The sequence below is a fragment of the Pteronotus mesoamericanus genome, unplaced genomic scaffold (genome assembly GCF_021234165.1).
Source record: "Pteronotus mesoamericanus isolate MK-2021 breed Mesoamerican mustached bat unplaced genomic scaffold, CSHL_Meso_final contig_163, whole genome shotgun sequence".
NCBI lineage: Eukaryota > Metazoa > Chordata > Mammalia > Chiroptera > Mormoopidae > Pteronotus > Pteronotus mesoamericanus.
The window spans coordinates 18,938,111-18,960,157 of NW_026555064.1; the positions used below are offsets into that span (position 1 = coordinate 18,938,111).

The 22,047-nt window shown below is 50.8% G+C and overlaps 1 protein-coding gene across 7 annotated transcripts in view; it reads right to left on the reverse strand.

The window, feature by feature from the left end:
• The window catches only part of BLTP1 (bridge-like lipid transfer protein family member 1), a 126,944-nt gene that overhangs the window by 46,993 nt on the left and 57,904 nt on the right, over positions 1–22,047 (reverse strand). For 6 of the 7 annotated variants that reach the window (XM_054563454.1, XM_054563496.1, XM_054563488.1 and 3 more), the window contains exons 41-52: positions 21,138–21,378; positions 19,714–19,856; positions 19,030–19,249; positions 18,430–18,588; positions 16,777–16,952; positions 14,075–14,250; positions 9,609–10,315; positions 8,970–9,209; positions 8,446–8,539; positions 6,602–6,652; positions 2,717–2,923; positions 1,058–1,296 (exon numbers count right to left, since the gene is read on the reverse strand). In XM_054563454.1, the coding sequence (XP_054419429.1) occupies positions 1,058–1,296; positions 2,717–2,923; positions 6,602–6,652; positions 8,446–8,539; positions 8,970–9,209; positions 9,609–10,315; positions 14,075–14,250; positions 16,777–16,952; positions 18,430–18,588; positions 19,030–19,249; positions 19,714–19,856; positions 21,138–21,378 (2,653 nt within the window). The remainder of the gene's footprint in view (positions 1–1,057; positions 1,297–2,716; positions 2,924–6,601; positions 6,653–8,445; positions 8,540–8,969; positions 9,210–9,608; positions 10,316–14,074; positions 14,251–16,776; positions 16,953–18,429; positions 18,589–19,029; positions 19,250–19,713; positions 19,857–21,137; positions 21,379–22,047) is intronic. The other variant, XM_054563462.1, reaches the window with a different exon arrangement.

Genomic DNA, 22,047 nt, shown 5'->3' on the forward strand with positions numbered 1-22,047 from the left:
GCCAGACGGGCAGGCACGCGGGGCGCGGGGGCGCGGCGGGCTGGCGGGCGCAGCGCTGTGGGAAAGGCCCGCGCCCCCCGGGGAGGGAGGCTGCGCGTGCCCCAGCCGCGCCCCCTGCTCCGGGCTCACCCCGGGAGGCTGCGCGCCCGGACGTGGAGGCGAGAACCACTGTGACGGCAAGATGCAGAGCGGGCCCCAGGTCCACCAGTGGCAGAGAGGACGCGCAGACTGTGCACTACTCACTTAATGAACCACTGTACCTCAGCGAAAAAGAAATGAACATCAGCGGCATGACCAGACAAACCTTAAACAAAGCGCACAGCAAAAATACTCCACGTTAAAAAATATGTTAATGGGATTCCATGTAAATAAAGTTCAAAACAGGCAGGAGCAGACTCTCGGTCGTTTGTGAGTGTAGGCACGTGTGTAAGACGACAAAGCAACGCAACGGAACGGGGCCGGAAGCCGATGGCAGCGGGCGGCCCGCGGGCAGGCCGCGGGGCACCGCCTGGCCATGGTGACGAGCCTGGGGGCCAGAGCCCCCACCTGTTCTAATTGTTAGGTGTGTAACAGACTGATAAATTCGCAGTTCTTCCTTATTCTTTAAACTGTGTATGAATTTACACTTGTACATATGATATATTTTAGGGCAAAAATATTACAGCAAAGAATTTTTGGACAGGATATATGAGGATCCCAAAACCTTACAGAAGTAGCTATTTTGAAGAAGTCAGATTACCTCTAATGTGAGCTAAAGGCACCCATCCAAGCGAGAGGAACTGACAGGTGTAGCAATGCCTCCAAGTTCACTTTTAGTGGGAGAAACGACGTCTAAAGACTTCAGATGACAGTTGGGCGCACGGCAGTCATTAATGAGGGGGACCGACAGTTTTTACTTGACTGAGGAACATCATTAATGAAGTTTAAAAGTGCTAGGATTAAAAGTATTTGAATTTTCACACAGTATCTGTAACACCAAATCTACCCTTCCGTCAAACTGTCACTACCTCTGTGGCCGACACCACCCGGCAAGGCTGAGCGCGGAGGCGGACGCTACCTGTCATCCCGTGGCTCCGCATCCGGCCCATCTTGTACTCGGCCCGCAGGGAGGGCAGCAGCGCGGCCCCGATGGCGATGCCGTCCAGCATGGTGCTGAACTTCAGGACCAGCGGCTTCTTTTCCAAGCCTTCCGGCAGCTGAGGAAACTCATTTGTTTCGATAGGAGTCTGATTAACACTCGTTGGGGTTTTTTCAGAAGGTAGGGGGGTCGCAATATCTTCTTTTACTGGCTGTGGGCTACAAAGCAAAAAAACAAAAAGATAAGAGAACTGTGTCTTTTATGATGTAGTTATTACATAAATTTATGGGCATTGTCAATGAAAAATATACTGTAAATAGATGTTTTCTTTCTAATACCAGATCATATTCCTGGAAACAGCCATTGAAAAATGATGATCCAGAGAAGTAAACAGAGAGATGTAATAACGAGATACACTGTAACGCTGGAACACCAAGGTCATTCCTGCTGTCGACGTCGTGAGGCCGTGAGGCCGTGAGGCCGGGCCTTGGACTCAGTGTGCCTGGTTCCGAGTCCCACACCTCCAGCGTGGCGCACCCTCGTGGCCCCTGCACGACCCTTGCCGCTGCTGCCGCTCCCACGACTGATACCCACACGGCCCCCACCGCCCAGGGAACTGAGCGCTCACCCGTGCCAGGGACTGTTCTTAGGGCTCTGTGTGTTTTATATCGAGTGTTCACTTATCTCACGAAACCTGCTGAACAGACACTATTACCTACACTCTGCAAACGAGGAAGCACAGCCACAAGGTGGGGAAACCCAGCAAGGGCCTCTGTGCTCTGACTCCAGAGCCCCATTTTGTAACTACGACATCTCGTGGGCTGTCCGTCACACTAAGGAAAAGCTGCCTAGAGTATTTTAAACTGAGGCTCATGTACAGATTCTAGATTCCATGTTCCATTAGCAAGAGCAGCATTCAAATTATTACTACTTAGGCAACTTTAGACAAGAGTTAGTATGATGTTAGAATTAAAGATCTAGATAGAACAGTAGGAAAAATCACTGCTTTAGGACACCATCAGAAGACTTTTTTCTTCTTTTATCTTATAGGCTAGGAGTAAGGAAACATAAGTAAATGACATTTTTCTTTGTTATTCATGAGCTACAGATTCGGAGACCAGCGAGTCAGCAACATGGCCCCCAAGAGGGCTGCCGGCCCAGGGGGGGTGGCTGGCGCGCCGAGGTCCGAGTCGCTGCCCTTTAAAGCGCTCACGTGGCAGAGCCATGTCCTGCCTTCAGGGGAAGGCCAGCACAAATCCACGCATGGGACCTAACTGGCCACCAAGTCCCTGGACATCTACGTGGTCACACGTGCCCGTGAGTTAAAGGTAAACAGGGACTGACACAGTCCTAGAACGTGTCGGCTTGCCTTGCATCACCAGCACCTCTTACGATGCCCGCACAGCTCCGGGCAGGCCCCGTCAGCTCTGAGCGACAGGGAACACCGACAAGGGCACATGTGACGTGTCATCACGTGACACCCGATGTTACCCACGATCCCGCCTGCCTACTTTCCACCAGCCCCACTTCCGTCACAGCAGACACGTGGGTGAAACCCCCCTCTCCCCGCAAACTCTCGCTCACGCAGCCGAGGTGCCCTGAGGCGTCCCGGAGCGACGGGCCGGCGGAGCGGCTTACGCTGCGGAGGGCTGCCGGATGAGGTCGGAGATCTGCTTCGACAGCTGGTGAGAGCTGCGCACCATCATGCTGTGCAAGGTGGCGGGGTGCTGGGGGATGTTGATGCTGATGGCGCCGACCTTGAACACGGCGGCGTTGTTGGTCTTCAGGCCCCGCTGGGCGCTGTACAGGGCCTGCGACTTGGCGATACTGCATTTCACCACGGTTCTGCTCACAGAGAGGGAGGGCCGTCAAAACAGGGCTGAATGAACAGGAATCTTGCAAAAGGTATTTCAGAGAGCAAGACAAAGGCTTTCGAATTGCTCATTGAACTAAACGACTTCAGATTTTTCATGCGTTTAAGTCATATATTGAAGAAATAAGTATTCTAATAATACTGAAATACATTTATCTTACAATGGTTGCTCGGCACACCAAATATTCTATTTTAATAAAGGTCTGTGATCACATGTAAGTAAACCCATGAACACTGACACATTATATACATGCAACACACAAAATTCCATTTTCATTTCTTTCTCCATTCAGAACTCCGCTTTTCTCCTCCAACTTATTTTTGGGATCTGTACAACCACTAAGAAAACACAGACACTGAATATGAAAAGATAAAAACACTCAATACACCTCTTAAAATCTAATCGAAGAAATTAATACTCATCTAATACATTAAAACATATTAACAGAAATTAACAGGAAGCAAGAAATTAATCGGGATGGCCTGTTCTCAGTGAGTGACAAAGAAGTAAGGGAAGTTCAATCCACAGCGAGTAACGACCACTCAGTTCAAAGTCCCTTTGCTTTTCCAGCAGGGACACAAAACAGGGCTGCTCTGTCTGGCTCTCTTGCTTCCTCTTCCCATTGGCTAGAACGGAACCCCCGCGCGTGCTCGGCGCCCCCTGGAGTGTGTGAGATGAACGAGCAGGAGGACGGACAACAGAGGGGTGAGGCCCCCCGTGGCAGCTGGGGGCTCACGCAGATAGCACGGGGGAGCCCGCCCCGCCCGGTGCAGGAGCCACGAGGGAACCTGACACCAGGGGGGGCTCTGGCGGGGGAGCTGCCCCGGGAAAGGCCCCGCTTCTAACATGAACGTTCTCTTTCAAACGGGCAAAGGATGCTTGAAGATAAATAGCGAAACATGCGAAATGCAATTTTGTATTAACCCACGTCAGTCCACGGACCTCTCCCCACTCAGGCTGCAGAGGATTCACTGGCAGTTTGTTCACAGTCTCCAGGATCTGAAGAATCAGCCTGTCACATGGAGCGTCTGCCAGAATGAACCCTGAGCAGCCCAATGCCGGCTGGATCAGGCGTCTTGATTATGGTGAAATCCAGGTATTTCATAAAATTCACAAATGGCTACCAGAGAACTAAGTTGCCTTCTTCTACAAAGACAACTCATTCCCAGAGATAGTCACTGACTGGGACCATGCAATTGGTCTAGCCAGCACGGGGGTCTGGCCAGATTCCAGGAGGCCAGCTAGTCACTGAATTTTGAATCCTTTCTTACATATTATGATAAAGAAACTGTTTATCATAAAGGACATTTCATTTTAAATTCAATTTCAACATCAGCCAGAACACGCTTCCATGATGCTTCCAAAATGAAAATGGCTTTCTACTTGTGAACTGCACCCATCTATTGAGTGAAACTGAACACGCATTTACGGAGAGGTCTGTCCTGCCCTCACAACAGTCTAGAAACGCGATCTCCCTGTTTTACCCTTGTAACCTATGGAAATGTGCGCCGCTATCATTTTTGACCAGGCAAGCGCATCCCTAAGGCAGGGCTTTCGATCCTGCGCCAGAAGCCAGGATGGGAGGCCGACGGGGCTGGCCGCTCTGCGGCTGTGGGTTCTGCTGGGGCATTTCCAGCGGAGACGCTGCTGGCAGGGCCCGGGCTGGGTGTGGCCTCCGCCTGCTCCCACCACAACCACAGGGGGTGGGGCTGCCTGCCACTGGAAGACACGACAGTCCTACCCTCAACGTGCTGAGCCAGAAACTGCAGAGGACGCCTGAGAACCTCTCGTCAAAGAGGTCAGGAGGCCCACATGCAGAGCTAAACGCTTCCCAAGCTGCCAGTGAGAGTTAGCTATTCCCAATTTAGTTCGGTCTTTGAAGAGCTCTGTCATGGCAGCTAAGACATGCCGCGTGTACAAGACTTCGCCACACGAAAGGCGTGGTGGAAACCCCTCTAACGAGAGGATGAGGCGAACCTCATCAACACGAGCAGCTTGTGGCGAGGGATCAGGGGCGGCAGGGCTCCCTGATGGCGGTCCCGGTCCACTGGCCCCAGAGAGCCTCGCTGCGATGGCCCCGTGTCCTCGGGTGAGGACACTTCTATCCTCTCTCCCTGCCTGGGTCCGGGCAGCGGGGCCTTCCAGATAGGCCAGGCACCCCGCCCACGCAACAGGGCGAGGGGATGACTCGAGGGTTTGCACTGGGGTCCCACTGCCTTGCACCCTGCCCCCAGCCCACGCCGGCCCGGGAGCTTCCGGCCTGGGCGCAGGGCAGTGCAGGGAGGCGGGCTGATCCACGCCCCGGCCTCCCTGCAGCTGTGCCCGCAGGCCTCTGCGCAGCGGCCTGGAGTTGTGATTAGAGGCCCCCGTAACTTTCTTTCCCATTTGGCAACTGCGCCCCCCCATGCTAACCTTCTCCGCCGGAAACCCGAGAGGAGGAGAGGGGGCGGCCTGTGAGTGCCGTCGCTGCAGGGTCCACCTCTCCTGTGCCCGCTGTCCCCTCTCTGAAGCCTGGCACAGGGCCCAGGACACAACATGCAGCCAGTAACTGCAGAGTGGGGGGAAATGCCAACTGCAGACACTTAAAAGCACCCCTTTAAAGTCATGCCACTTTACTGATCGTTCTTGTTATACATCCGGTTAAGTCAGTGATAAAAGGGAAACAATAAATCTTCTTTAGCTACTGTGACTACTAACGTGCAATTACGTTGTTTTCAATATCTATTAAGAGGACACTAATATGGATGAGTGATTTCTAGAAAATAATCATTTATCTAATTTAATATTAGCGCACTTATTCTTTATTAGTACTTCTAATTGGCTGATAAGTGATATAGATCACATTAATCCCAACAAAGGGCTGGTAACTGATATTTCGTCTATGGCCTGTTATCAATATGTACGAAACAAATATGATATTTTTTATGCTGTCATAATCTTACCACCATGGACCATAATATATAGGTTCATATATTTATCCAGCATATTCAAATTTTATAGGAAATGTCCAAAGAGATAACTAGCACTAAGTAACATATTTAATTTGTCATGGGGGTAAGATCCACGTGACGAATGTTTTTAAATCCAGGACTCAGTAAGCCTCACCACCACAAAGTACCAGACACGCACGAATCAGATCGAGGCACTCCAAGCACAGCAGCACATACAGGAAGGGCAAACACAGAATCTGTCAACAGAGCAGCAAACACTCCTCCTCTTAAGAAAAGATTATAAGGTTGAGATGTGTAGATAGTTTCAATGTTAGTGTTTTAATAATTATGTAATTAGTGAAAAATCTTTTGCAAAGTGAAACACTTTAGCTTCTACTATCACATCAAACATTAACAAGGATATGTGATAATATAAACTTAAATAGTGACCTGTCTAAAAAAGAAAGCACAAACAACACACAACTAGAGTGTGTTACAACCTTTCAACAACAAAAGAAGCAGTGAATTACTAAAAAGGCAGCCCTTACTGTGTGTTTTCCTTATATACCAGAAAGCTTTAATTTATAAAAGGGTCTACATTAAAACTACAAAATGATAACTAACTACATACATTCACAGCCATGCAGATAACATTATCTCTAAAACTATTTGAGACTACGTTAAATACAAAGCCCATGAAAGAGAAGAACATGACATACAGGAACTCTTGTTTGGCTGTGCTGGTAGGAGATGTAGGGAAGTCCTCCAGTCTACAGGTGAAGGTTCAAGGGGAAGCAGGAAGACAAAAAGGATGCAGGTAAACATTCGTGCATGAACCAGTTACAATATGACCCATCATCTGGAAAGTTTTGCTTATTTCCCACTTTTAACATTTTCCTTTAAAGAACCTTTTAAATTCATTTTTAGTTGCTCCCTTTTAATTAAAACTGGAAATAAAAAGCCTAAGAAGAAACCCAGAAACACTTAACACTACTAGAATCTGGCAGTGAGTGATCACTTTTATTTTTCAAATATGAAAGTTAAGGGATCTTTCTTGGGTTTTTTTTGTAAAAGCAAAAAATAACCAACAATATAAGACTATCAAAAATCTGTGCCATGAATGTGTTTTGCCAGCTCAGGGATGATTTACGCTGCCTCCTAAGAGCGAACAGATCAGGGAAACAAGAGGCGCAGCAGGGCTTGGTAGCCACCGCGAAGGACAGCGGCAGAGGCCCGGTCCCCTCCAGCAGGGGCGGGGCCGGCAGAGGGCTCCGCCCCTCCTCCTCGCTGCTGTGAGGCCCGCAGGTGTCAGGCCGGCCCTCGGGCCCCTGTGCGTCTCAGGGTGCTGGCCTGTGAGGGGGCTAAAGCCGCCACAGGCCGCAGGACAGGCCACTCATCTCCATGAGGCTCCTGGCCCGCAGCAGACACCTTTGGCAACTGCAGTTAGCCGTCCGGCAGGTGCGGCCAGGAGAGGCCATCTCTCACGGCTACTGGCACGTCACATCTTTCAAAGTCCTGATTGAGAAATGCAGGCCAACCGTTCAGCAGCTGCAGTGAAACGGGTTCTCCTTGGTTCTGAGGTTATAGGTCCAAACTGCCCAGCCAAGCTGGCACTTCCATTTCAGGAAATGGCCCCCAAGACAGCTGTCATGTTATCCATGCTTAAAATACTATGAGTAGGCCTATAACTAGTCAGTCCACGACCAGTATTTAATTTTTATAATGCTGAACCAAAGCCTCTCTCCAGTCAGTATCTGGCATGATAGAGGCTTTCTGGGACCAGTGTGGGACAATAACTAGAAATAACCCTAAGAGAAAACTCAAAATCTGACCTAAACAGATTCTGTAATTACAGGATAAAATGACTCCACTGAAAGAAGTGAGGAATATACCACCACGCGGTAGGAACCAAGTCAGCGGTTCCATGTCCTGATGACCGATGAGCGGTCTGAGCATCGTGTGCAAAGGTGATTCATCAGAGCAGCTCTGGACAGATCCAGGGAGGGAATTGATTAAGAAAGGAACAACGAATCGAAAGAAAAGGGATATGGAATGTTGGAGTCACTATGAGCTCACCTATACTATTAGAAGGGCTCATGAGCATTGCTGTTAAATGATTTAAATGCAAAAATGGCAAGAGGAGGTTTTAAAACCCAGCATGAATATGGGTAATAAATGCTTAACATAAAATTAAGAGAGTCTGCATCCTTTGACCATAGTTCTATTTAACTATCTGAATTGTGTGAGCTTTTGCATCTTCATATGTTCAACCAAAATTGGCACTGTAACCACCACTTTTCTGGATACACAATCTTATAATTCCCCAGGAATCAATGTTTGGCGGGGAGGGTAGTAAAGCCAGTTTTAAAGAGAAAAAAAAAGATCGCTTTTCTGAAAGCATTTCATTGGGTGATAGTCTTACGGACAGAACCACAGTATCTGCAACATTAAGTACATAAACATCAAAACTCGGAAGGTGTGGGATTCACCCAATGAATTTTAAGTTTCCTATAAAACTGTAACAGACAAATGTAAGAAAACAATAAAAAGTCAACACACTCACTGTATGTTCGGTGTAATCCCTTCAAGCAGCACAATGTTGACGCCACCAATATGCGCGGTGGCACAGGTCTCAGTCATCTTTTGATGTAAAACATCTTAAATGTGATAAAAAATAATTATATGAATCCTGGAAATAATTGCACTTCGTATTAAAATTGTATTTTAGTTATAATATGTTCAGGGACAAAAGATAATTTTAAAGTTGCAATAAAATTTAAACTACATTTTTAAACTATTTTTACAAATTTTCTTGAAGTCTCTTCTCTATATATTCATATATACACATATGTCAAAATTGGAATAATGCTAAACACACAGTGTAACCTGCCAACCACGCATCTCAGAGCCCAAAGGCATTACACAGCCTAATGACACTTTAACTCTCAGAAGGAGCGCTCAGTGCAGAACACGTGGAATTTTTTAAAAGACAAAAAGAACAGGAAAAAGGAAGTGCCAGACCAGCTCTCGGGACCAGGCGGCAGGGCCCCAGGACCGCGAGGGCCGAAGCCGGGCGAAGCAGCCTACCTTTCATCTTCTCCTTCAGGGTGAAGCTGCCGTGGATCCTCTTCAGTTCCGACTCCATCGTGAGCCCACCGATGTCGGCCTCCAAGTGTGTCCGGTTCACCATGCCGATCCCGAACACGATCAGGGTGACGTACTGGGGCTCCGCCGTCACCAGGCTGCGCTTCCGCTTCGTCACGCTGCCGCTGTCCTGTTCGTTCTCAAACACCACCCTGCAGGCCGGCTCTGTCGGGCTCCGCACGCCTGCAGGAGCGAGCGGACACACGTGCGTGAAAACCGCGCCCGGCGGGACACTCCAAGCGTCGTCTGCCCTCCTGAGCGGCCCTCTCTCCCTCCCTTTCCCCACCAAAGCGACCCCACAGTTTTCCCACATGTCCCTTGGCCACACTGAAAGCAAACAGCAGAGCCTGGTATTCGCCAGCAGGCGCGTGTGACTCCATGCAGGAGCGCTGGGCGTGGGCCGGGGGCGGGCAGTGGGCAGCAGCGTCCACTGCCCTGACCACTCCCTCCTGCGGCAACCGCCCCGCTGGGCAGCTCCATCATCCGCTCACCTTATGAAGAAAACCTGAACCACCTGCGGCCTCTCTTAGTGGGACCGCGATTCCAAACAGAAATTTCAAAACCATAAAAAAGCACCGTTACCTGCGGGTCCAAAAGCCTCGGACGACTTCTCCAGTATGCCCGTCGGGTCGGAGATCAGGGAGTAGAAGTTGAGCAGCTTGTACATGTTCTGCCAGCACTCGGCGGAGGGCTCACTCTGCTCAGACACGGTGATGGAGTCCGAGTCGTCCATGGGGATCGCCACGTGGTCCACCACGTCCTTGGAGCCTTTCCGGGACACCTTGGAGGTCCTCCTCTCGGAGCGCCCTAGGGAGTTTTTGTTTCGAGACTCCTTTTTGTTGTTCTCGCCGCTGGCCCGCTTGTTCTTGGCATTGTTCCCCCTGGCGCCACCGTTCAGACTCCCTCTGGAGCTGCGGCTGAAGTCGGAGGAGCGGAAGTCCCGGTGTTTCCTGGTTTTGAAGGTGGGCGTTGGCGAGGCCGACCCAGCTGTGTACCTGCTCAGTTTAATGTCCGTCTGGGTGGCTTTGATGTCGTCGATCATTGTGCTGAACTGATGGATGAGGCGCACCAGCGCCATGTCCACGTGCTGGCTGATGGACTGGCAGGAGATGGTGAAGTTGCAGTGGAAGGTGCTGTAGCGGCGCCTGCCGAGGTCGTGGAAGGAGAGCGCGCTGGCGGTGCTCTGAGGAGCACAGGCCGCCTTCTCCATCACCACCGCGCTGAGGCTGAAGGTCTCCAGCCTCAGTGCGGGCTTGAACTCCAGCGGAGGGAGGTTCACATGGCCCTGCCTAAAAGCGAGAGAACAGAGAGGTTTTTATCTCCTCTTTTCTAGAACTGTACAATGCTTATTAATTTATTAGCAAAAGAATCTCCAAGCCACTTAAATACTTTTAAACATGAAATCAAGTCGAATTTACTGTTTTCACTAAGCCAGACTATTGTAAGTTGGAAACTGGGCCTCAAGTCTCCTCCTTGCTCTTACTCTACCACGGACTAGTCAAAGTCAGACTTCGGGTAACACTTCCAGTGAAGCAATAAAAACAGCTTTTCTTGCCTTCGATGGTACCCAACAACGGTACAGGAATTCAAAGTCAGTTAAAGATCAGTGAGGATACCTCCCTTAACCATTCCCTTCTCCTACATTAAATATATGGTTTATACATGTACACATATATCATTTCATCAAATTTTATATCATTTCATTTACTATTTGAAATGAAATCCTGTTGGCATGCTTTGCAAAGTTGAAAGTGGTGAGGAAAGCAATCGAAACAAAAAGGAGCCTGCAAACTAAAAACTAAACCTTTATAAAAATTATTTTTGGGATATTCTCCTGCTTATCTAAAAATTTTCATGTAGGAATATTGTAGTCAATTTTAATATGAGAGCCAAAATGTCTCAGGTTTCCATTAACCAACTACTGACAACAATAAACTCAAACACCAAAGTTGTAAGAAAGTATGTTTCCCCTTTTTCATGGACCTATGAATGCATAGCCATATAGCTCAAATGTAAGAGGATTTTTTTTTTTCGTATTGGAAAGATAACAGAAGCTGCTTTAATGGCCTCCACTGAACTTGCATAATTTGAGAACAATAATTCTTTAATGAGTAATTCTTTAATAAATCTTTATTGGATAAGAAAAACCCACTTTGCAGTGTAATTCATGAAAATGTACAAGCTCACAGTGAGCCTACAATCAATGCTAAGCTTGTGTTTGGAGAAGAAAAAACTGAATTTTGAGAATTAGAACAGATAGGAGAAAGACATAGATGAGATGTAAGTAACCCACAGCTACAAGAACAAGAGTTGAAAATGTGGAAGGGAGGCCAGAAAGCGCCAGAGAGGAGGTTCACGCAGAGGGGCGTCTGGGCACAGGATGGGGCCGCCGTCACGGGCAAACGCTTCCTGGCCAGCAGGGGGCTGCGTGGGTGCACTGGGGCCCAAGGTCTTGATTAGAGGCACCAAAGACGCCAGGAAGTTAGTATTTATGAAGACTTTCCATGTGCCAGAACTCAAGGATTTAGTAACTGTTCTGGCGTCACAGGCTAGGAGAGTTAAGTGCGTTTCCACAAGAAACTATACAATAATCAGCAGAATGAACAACGTGCTACCCAAAAAAAAGCCCCGACAAGACTGAAATGAAGGACCAGGAAAAGCGTGCTGTGACCACGGTCTCCAAGCACATTAGACTTTAAGGCGCAACACAGGAAGTCGGAGAACCAGAAGCTGGTACGGACAGGGGCGCCCGGAGCTGAGGGGACGGCGGGAAGATGCAAAGGGGCGTGAAGCCCGGCTCAACCGAGGGCAGCGAGTCCGAAGGCCCGGGAGGCCCTGCCTGGGGGCACGGGAGGCGAGCGGGCCGAGGACGGGCCGCCTGCGGCAGGGTCCCGGGCCTCCGAGTAGGCCAGTAAGCAGGCTGCACCCGTAATCCCACACACCCACGGCTGTGCCCGTACACCAGCATATAGACACACGAACGCCAAATACAATTACGTATAACTTAATTATATATGATAATGCATACACTACATGTGTGTGTATACACACACGTTCACATTTTATTTTTACGTATTTTATGTATCTGGGTGGGAGTCAGCTATTGCTCACAGAAACAGAGCTTTTGCCTCTCATCAGGGGGTGGGAGCAGGCACTAAGGTTCCGGTGCCTGGATGCGATGATTCTAATGTGAAAGGATTTCCGTTACCACGGTGTAACTAAATTAATACCAGTTCCCCAACAACACGTAGTTCACGTTTTTAACTAAAATTGACTGTGAATAACCGCATAAAGCACACACACGCGCTGCCGGCCCTTCAGTCCGCGAGCCGCCACGTGAGGAATGGACGGGCCTCCTGACCAGCGGCAACCGCGTCGCTCTGTCAAAGCCCGTCATTCGCCAGCGCACATTCGCCCTGCGTTTCACACCCAGACAGCGGAGCACGCGGCGGGCGGCCTCAGAACAAGGCGCTGGACAGCAAGGGGGGGCGTGCAGCAACAAAACAAACAACGATGATGCCAGCAGTGAAATCCGGTTACACGTAAAAGGAGTTACAGAAGCAGCAGGTGACCGTGGAAATGCTGCCCCTCCCGCTGCCCTAGGAACGGGAAGCCCAAGGCACTCGGAGGAGGCTGACTGACTGCCTAAAGGGGAGGCTGGGAGCCACGGAGGGTGCGGGGGCGCCCAGAGGACGGGGGGCGGGCAGGGCCCACAGAGCGAAAGGGGCTCGTGAGGACGCTTCACGACCTTAAGAGGCAACGGGCAGAAATGTTGGAAACTGAGCGACCCTTAGAGCGGAACGTGGCACTGGCAAGGCGTGGAAAGGGTGCCCACTCTGTATGGTAAGTTACGCGGCAAGAAAGCAAGAACTGTTCACACTGCCCTTTGATGAGGTTTTTAGAAATTTAATTTTAAAATGTTTTCAACTACAATGCCCTGAATGTTACTTTCACTGTATTTTCATCTTCCTATATAATTATAATAAACAGTGAGAGATTTTAATTTTTTGACATTTTTCAAGGTCAAAGAACACCCCCCACTAGCCCTCATGGCCAGCGAGGTCACTCTGCGCGCCTCGGCGGGCACGGCCGCCGCCCCTCGGCCACGGGGCTGTGGGAGACAAGGGCTGCTCACATCTGACGGCAAAGACGATGCAAGTTACGTGCTCCTGAGTCACTAGAACGTCCTCAGATATTCAGACCTAACACACACTACAAAAGGCCTCCATCTGTTTTTCTACACAGAATTGTCATGAAGTTTTTAAAAGCCCATTTTGTTAAATTGTTTAAAATTTTAAATAGAGCACTTAGAGATGAAAAATGTATTTCACTCACCTAAATGTTGGGTCATGTGCATTTTACCTTTAATTCCCTACCTCGCAAAAGCACGAAAAGGATGAAACCAAGCAGGCTGCAAAACCCCGTGTCCATACTCTGTTATTCCTATACACTTGAGCAAGACCCACTCAAAGTAAAATTCAAGTTCACACAAGCTTAGTCAAATCCTATTAGCAGGCATATTATTGCCCAGGCAAACAGAGAAGAAACCGAAGACCTATCCGTGACAACAGAGACTGGCAGGGAAAGGCGGCTCCTAACGTGTACCACGCTGTACCCGGCGCTCCTGCGTCTGGGCTTCTGGTGGCTGGGCTCCCTGGGACCTCTCCTCTGTTCCTATAGAAAACACCACCTGCCACGCGTCAGCTCAGAAAGGAGGTTAGGAATAAATTCTAACTCAACTGTGTACAGCTACAATCTGTAACTATATATGGCTACAATCACTGACACGTAACTAGTGCAACAGCAAATAAATTCTAAGTGTCTACAGCGCCACCTGTGCGTGGCCGACTCTCAGGGAAGTGCTAACATGGCACAAGGAGAGGCCTCGTAACCTGCCAATGCGGCTACTCTTTTTGTTAAATGGAAATCATCTTCTCATTATTAAAGTTAATTTCTCATCAGCGTGAGAAGAAAGCAAAGCTAAAAACAAGCAGGCATTACAGGCCTTGCACAACGTTTCACATGCAGACGAGGACAACGCAAGGCACCTGCGTGCTCTCTTGCCCTTCCTCTCCTTGGCCGTGTCGGAGTCCACGATGTCCGCCCGGAGGCAGTCCAGCGTCCCCGAGAACGACAGGTGCTCTCCGAAGTACATCCGGCAGCACAGCGGCATCGCGTCCTGTGGCTGGATCCCCGTGTGGCTCAGAAGAGGCTTGAAGACAACCTGGAAGGCGCAACAGGGTCCTATGAGCACAGTTTAGAACACATCCTTTACTGCGGCTTTTTTCTTACCTACCCCCAGTTTATATCATGTAGTGTGAAACACAAAAGAGGTTTCTGCCACAAACAGAACTCGGATTCTGCCTAAAACTGAACCCCACTGCTGCACACCTATTCCTGCCGCTCGTCTGCAAAAGGACCGTAAGGACAAAGGGTACTCGATCCTGCCTAGTGTCTGAAAATACACGGAAAATAAAATCATGAGTTAGTTTAAATCATTCTACTTCTTGCTTTTGAAAAAGGCATGAATAGTTGCATTTCCATAAAAATCTGGTGTTTAGTTCACAAAACAGTTTACCAGCTTCCTCTGTTAATACAAAAACATTTCATCTATTATGAGTATCTGGCCTATTTTTAAATGGTGTCACTTGGTCATAACAGTCATTTGACAAAGAACTTCCTTTACTTTTTAGTGTCACACATGCTTATGGAAATACAGCCCCCTGGTTAGCTCTGGAGGCAGCTGCATTCCGTGGTCACCAAGAGCCACCCACACAGCAGCCGCCGCGTGGGCTCAGTGACTCACCGCAATTGCTCTGACTGCTCAGGTGCCTCTTCCCTCTCTGATGCCCCAATCTGGGCGTCAGTCAAGGCCTTCCTTGGCCCCTTCTGACTCACTCATTGCACATTCTCCCTCAGCGATCACTTCCTGAAGCTTAAAAAACCCTGTTACGATGGACAAGTGCCCCCGGTGTAATGAAACCCAGTTTCAGCTGCCGCCAGGCCACGCCCGTGCTCGGGCCTGGGACGCTAGGCCACGAGGGAGAGGACGGGCACGCTCCAGAGGGCAGCCTCGGGAGACGCGCGATGCTCCCTGGGGCGCGGCCCGCACGCTTCCTCCTGCTGGAAAACCCTCCCTCTCCCAGCTCCCGCCCACCTTCCATTCGTGCCCCAGCTCTGCTCCGCGCCCCTGGGGAGCCTGGTGCCTGGCTGACCTTCCTGTGCTCTCTCGTGTCCCCGTTCGTCACCCGGAATGACTGCCCCGGCAAGCAGACGAGGCGACCGGCCCTTCCGCTCCAGAGTCACGGGGCGTCCTTCGCCCCCAGCCCTGGCTGAGACTCGGCCTCAGCGGCCTCCCAGATTGCATGCCACGTCGCACCCCCACACGCTTCTCGCCGCGTCCACTTCGGACCAACCCTCCTCTGCTCCTGGAGCTGAGCGGCCAAGGACAATGAGAGGAGACAGTCCGATGGCCTTACCGGAGCCCCGGCCTGCCCTAAGCTGCTCCTGGACCCTCTGCCCTGCGGGGCCACCGCCAGGGGTCTGCAGTAAGCTCCCTTTCACGTGCACCCCAATACACGTATCTAAATCAGCCTACACAGTTTCCACTGAAGTAGTTAGTATTCACATGTCAGATAGATTTCAGAGTTTAGTATGTGAAATAGTATAGCTACTTTAAAAATGTGTATTGAATAAATGCAACGAATGTATTATAAGTGACAAATAAATATTATTTCTCTACTCTCCCTTTTAAGAAAAAGTGAAGAAGTCCCTCAATACAACGGTGATGTCATGGAGAAGTAACTCCCAGAAACCCGGAGTGCCCGGGGCGTGTTGTAACAGAAACCCCCTCCCCCGGGGCACAAAAGCAGAAGCGCCGCGTGGGCACACTGGCTGCCGAGCTGCGAGGTGCCCTCGCCGTCCCAGAGGCTCCGCGGCCAAAGCGCCACTTACATCGACCTCGTCTCTCTGAGAAGGACCCCGCATCCCACCAGGCCTCACCCTTCTCTGAATCTGGCTCAGTTTACCCTGCTGCCCTCTTTCTGGGAGCGGGGCTGCCCCCAGGCCTCACAGACGTGGAAACGCACTCGCATCCCCCTCCCCCTGGGAAAGCGGCGCCTCTTCACGCCCGTGGCCCACTCCCCCCCGCACACGCCTCCTGGCCACCGGACTACACACACGTCTGAGACTTCGCCCTGTACTCTCCTAGTCAGTCCACTGAACAGGACCTTCGTGCTATTTCTCCTTCACCGCGTCGAAGCCACCAGCGGACTCTAAGCTGAGGGCCTCCCCAGCGCCGGGGTCGGCCACTCCGGGGGCTCACCCTCCGCCCCGTCAGCCTGCCCACCCCAGCCCCAGCCCGCTAAGCACGCTGCACCCCGCAGCCGGCACCGGCCCCGTGACTGCTCCGCTCTGGCATCGTCGGCGCCTCCCACTGCTCACTCAGAGGCCTCCCCACAGCACTGAAGACCACGGGTGTGATTAAATTCATCTTCTCGTCATGGCACTTGGCCAGTCTGTACCTCCAAACAGCCAGAATGTCACCATGGGAGATAAATGGGTATGCCATTCTTCTGCTGAACGGACGCAGGTCGATGCTTCCTTAGCCTACGCCCTTTTTGAAGGCCCCAGGCAGACAGCACAGAGAGAAGGCTGTCAAACGATGCCAAGGCGCACATGGGCGACGGCAGCCGCGGCTCGGGGCTGCCGGGGGAGGGTCGCAGCGACCAGCGCAAGCGGGGCGGCTCACCTGCGCATCGGCCAGCTGCACTGCAGGGAAGCCCTGGTTGGCGGCCTCCACACCGGCCACGTCGTCCTGGCTCGTGCTGTGCTGAGAATGCGTGCCGTCCAGAGTGTTCTGGTCGCTCGACAGAACGGTATTGAAGTCTGAGGCTGAGGGTATTGTAGGAAGATTGGGCGCAACGCCTAACAGGAAAAATGTTTGAGAATACAATCCAGGTTATTGAAAAATACAAAGACATAAAGGGGCAAGGCCAAGTAAGCTTAAGAGCCTATAGGGAGCAGTATTCCCAGACCACTCAAATTAAAGAGACAAAAAGTGTTAGCACTTGTAGGTTCTTTATCGATGACAGACGTGATTAATAAAACGTGAAATGATGCTCAGGTTTCAGAAAATGCCGTTCGCCCTCCTGTGTGAAGTCCGCACACAAGCCAGGCAGCCGGGATGCAGACTCTGTGGCTGGGGGAGCCTCTGGTGCCCCCAGCCACGCCCTGAGGGGCAGAGCACACAGCAGCCAGTGGAGGGCGGGGGTAGGGTGAGGACGGGGGACAGTGGAGCCCCCGAGTGGTGTCCACAGTCACACAAGCAAACTCCCAGGCAAGTGAAGGGCGCTTCCTTCCTCTTCCTCCCCCTCTCCTTCAACCTCCAGGCAAAGGGCCTCTGCAGAAGAACGTTCCTTTCTGGTGCTCCTGAGACCGAAACTCCATTTCCAGGGACACCACCCCGGCCACGCGCTGGCGGCTGGCCCAGCAGCACCGTCCACCCCCCTCAGCCAGGAGGCGCGGAGCGCTGCTGCAGCCGGACGTGGACCGGGCGTGGGCGCAGCGGTGGCCCACGCGCAGCAGCGAGGACGGCCGGGCAGCCGCCTCTCGGCCCCTTTTCACGATGTCGTCTCCTCTGTCTGAATAGAATTCACTAGTGATTCCAACAGCTGTGACACAGACTAAGTTTATCTGTTTTCTGTAAGGACAATCAAAGGCTACCTCAGATATTCTTTAAAAAAAATTGGCTTCTTACCAAAAAAAAAACCAAAAAACCATATCTGGTGAATCTGGAAAAACACAAAAACTAGGACAGAAGAGCTTACTCCACTCGCATTTCAGGAGAAGACCCCAATCCTTCTCGGTCAGTGACTGCTGGTCTTCTCGCTACTGAAGACTATCCTTTTAAAAACTAATAAATTGCCCTCATCTGTTTTCTTTGTTGAGGGCAAGGATCTTTATTCTTCTTAGTGCTCCCTTAGATGGAACTAAATATTTCAGGGACCACACGGAGCATAACTACACCCCAGAAAATCCGGACAAACTGAGCTCCTGTCTGCACTGTTGGCACACGATGTAACTACACACTGCATTTTTATCTCCCTCCTTGTGGAGTTCTGAAAATTAAACCTGCCGTGTCAAATGGAAGTTTTAAACTCTTTAAGTTGCAGGTGTTTTCATGTCTGACATATCTGACTTTCCACAGGAACACTGAGCAGACACTTACGACCCCCTCAATTGCAGAATTATCAGAGGCGCTTCATAAATGGGTCGATTCCAACAAAACAGTACTTAAGCGTTTGAGGGTTTTTTCCCCATCATTCTCTGAAAAATAGGATCTTGCAATAACTTTCCTGGCACCCCGCAGATGGTTAAGGAGAATAACGTGACCGGTCCCCACCTGTCGGAAGACTGCTGTGCCCGGACTTCGTGGCGGGAGAGTCCTGCACCACGCTCCCCCGGTTGCCCACAGCGTTGGACATCCAGTTGTAGAAGCTCACGGAGGACGGCTCGGACAGCAAGGGGTGCTCAGACAACATATCCGTGGCCATTGTATTTCCTGAAAGTAAAGTTGTGCTGAACGTTCGTTATCGCTTAAGTACTGAGGAGCAGAAAATGTGATCTACATAATTTTTGAATGGTCACAACTGTCTGTCTTTGCAGATAGTTTTCGAATTCCCCGTATGACGTTGGCATTTGGATATTACAGCATTAATAAACAACACTCAATCACACCGGGGGGCATTCCTCGTTGGCCAGCCTAGACAGCAGCCCCCCAGCCGCCCCCCACACCTTAGTTGGTAGTAGCATTAAAGGCTGCAATTCCAAACGCAAGCTAAGGGCGAGAAGACACAGACGGGTTACAAACAGAAGGGCCCCAAACACTCTCGGAAACAAGGTGCGATGTGAAAGGAGAGCTGTGTGCCCGCAGCGCCCGCCTCCGCGGGCTGGGGCCCTCCCTTCGCTGTGTGGGCCCCCACAGCGGGGGACCGGGGCCCACCTGTCCGCGTCAGGGAGCTGCTCTTCCCGGCCGCGCTGCTCCTCTGAGGCGTCCCCTCCAGCAGGTTGTGCAAGCTCGGGAAGCTGCCGGTCAGGTAGCTGAGCAGGCTCTCCTTCCGCGGGCTCTCCCTGAGGGGCGCCCCGGCACGGCCCACGTGCACCGGCGAGTCGGTGGCGGTGTCCCCGCTGGTGTAGCTCAGAGAATGATACGGGTGGACGCCCTGCAGAGGAACCACACGGCGCTTCACGCACATGACCCCGAGGGCTGAGAGCAACAGCTGCCGCAAGCTTGCGCTCGCCACTCGCTGCGGCTCACACGCACCAAACCAAACGGTGCCATCAACACCGCACGGCGGCCGACCTCTGGCTGGATGGTGGCCATGCACAACTGCCAGAGGACCAACATTGTCAATGTTGTATTCTACTGAATGCAACAGTCCATGAACTGAGAAGAGAACCCTAAGGCTTGGTAGTTAGAGTAGTCCTTGGTCAACGTTAGTTATTGCTGGTGATATAATTTGAAAAAAAAAAAAACACTAAAAGTTACTACTCATGTGAAATTCAACTTAAAATTCTGTTTTTACCAAATTTAAATACTGAGGGTGGACACCTAATACTGACACTCGAGATAGCAAAGGTTTAGGTATTCTCTGCAAGTCTAACTCCAAAAACAGCAAAAGCGCACCTTTATTTTTAACGCAGAGTCACTGTGGGTGTGCGTCTTGGAGAGCTTCCGAATGATCTCGGCTCCGGTGACGGGCCCTGAGCCGCCGGGGGGCGGCCGGCTGGCGGTGCCTTCCAGCAGCATCGTGTGCTCGCTCACCGTGGCTGAAACAGGCCAAGGCGTGAGAGGCTGTGCGTTACCAGACGCGCTCTTCAAACATCCACTCCGGTGGCGCTGGTGCGGCGACCACACTCAGCTTCACGTGGTCCTTGACAAATTAATTGTGCCACCTCCTGTAACACTCACTCTTTTTCTGTTTTCTTTTACTTTTTCCACCCCAGTCTTCTCACTCAGTCTCAAAAAAGCAATGAACAGCTCCTGTTCGATCTCCCACAGGCCACCCCAATGGTGAGAGACCAAAAACCAATGCAATTAAGTGCAAAAAGCACACAATTTTCAAAGATTAACAGAGGCAATTAATTACAAGGGATATTTACACCATTCTTTCAACTTTTGTGTAGACTTCAAGTTTATCAAAACAAATAAAATACAGCCTATTCCTTGTAACACATTCATCTATTAGATATAAGAAGTTTTTGAAAAAAAACAAAACAAAACTGGGTAAAGTATTATATATCAATGTTCTGAAAGCTCTAATTGAAGACTGTTTTTTCCCATGGTACTTTTAATATTTTTTCAAACTATAAGATAAACTGTAGTGGAATAATAGAAACAAAACTTTGAAAAACCATGAAAATATGTACAGGGTGGGGCAAAAGTGAATTCACAGCTGTTTGTGTGAAATAGAATAATTAATAAATAATGATACAAGAACAAACTCTGTGATTCTCATACTCACAGTTGTGAACCCACGTCCGCCCCGCCCCCCGTGGATCTGTGAGACGCATGCGAACTGCCCGTGAACCCACGTCCGCCCCGTCCCCCGTGGATCTGTGAGACGCATGCGAACTGCCCTTGAACCCACGTCCGCCCCGCCCCGCGCCCGTGCTCCAGGCTGTCGTGCCAACAGAATCCCAGGCTGAGCGCAGGCCCCCAGACATGACATGAAGTCAGGCTCAAACAGGCACTGGAAAAACTCAAAGGCTCCTTTAAAAGGCTGTGGCACAGGGCAAGATGATAAAGAGACAAATGTGATTTTCATATGGAGGTTAACGTGCTTCACTCAAAATATTCTAGTTATACAAACATGTCTGTTGTCTGTCCTGGATAGATTAGAAGTCTCCTATATTTCACGAAATTAAACTTAAGATCAAATCAGTGTAAGATTCCCATTATTACCACTTATTTGGACTAATACAAATCATATTTATATACTTAAGCTATGACAGATTCACATTTCAAATTTGGGATATAAATTAGTGAAACTACCACGTGGACGAGGCCACCAGGCACCTAATAGTCAGCGGAAACGGCCCCCACGTTACCTGCGTCGAATTCAAACTCGGCCCCGTCGGCGCTGGTGTCGCTCTGAAGGCCTGCTCCATTGTCCAGCCCGAGGCCGTCCTCGTGGTCGGGGTCCAGCGCGGCGGGGGGCTTCGGGGGCTGGGCAGGCCGGTGCAGGCTGACTCCTTTGAAGGCCGGCGTCACCACGATGAACTTCATCCACTGCCTGGCCAGGGCAACGAGGCCTTTCTTCAAGGTCACCAAAGCGGGAAGCCCGTCGCTCTGTGATGACGACGACGAGGTTAGAAGGCACCGCGCTGCGGTAACAACGGTTCCCGCTCAAGGGCTCTGCATGCATTCACTCGTTTAAGTCTCGTAACTCCCATTTAAGAAGGAGGCAACTAGGATTTAGATGTTACGTAATTTGTCCAAGGTTACAAAAGAGAATCAGTGCTTCAAGCTGACTACAGAACTCAATCTCCAAACACAAGGTCGCGACTTCTGTCACATGCAATGCAGCACCTCCAGGGGAGGAGCTGGACCAGCCATTAACCAGGGACCCATGACCCCTAAGCTGGCGAAAGGTTCCTGCATATCCTCTACTGACAGAAGCGGGGCGCGGCAGCCCAGGAGCCCAGCCGCGCAGCCTTCCGGGCGCTCCGCACGGGGCGGAGGCCCGCTAGATCACCGCTAGATCACCCGCTAGATCACCTGCACGGCTATAACCTCCCCTCAGGCGCTGAGCATCCTGGCTTCCTGGGACACTCCTGGGAAATCTGACCCTGGTGATGCCTCTCTTGCTTGAAAGGCAGACACCGCTGGCTTCCAAGACATGCTTCCCCGGTTCTCTGCTTTCCCTGCTCAGCCCTCCGTGTACCTCTACTGGCCCTCCCCACCCCCCGTGATACTGGTTTTCTCCAGGGGCCTGTCCTTGACCAGTTTCTTACTCGC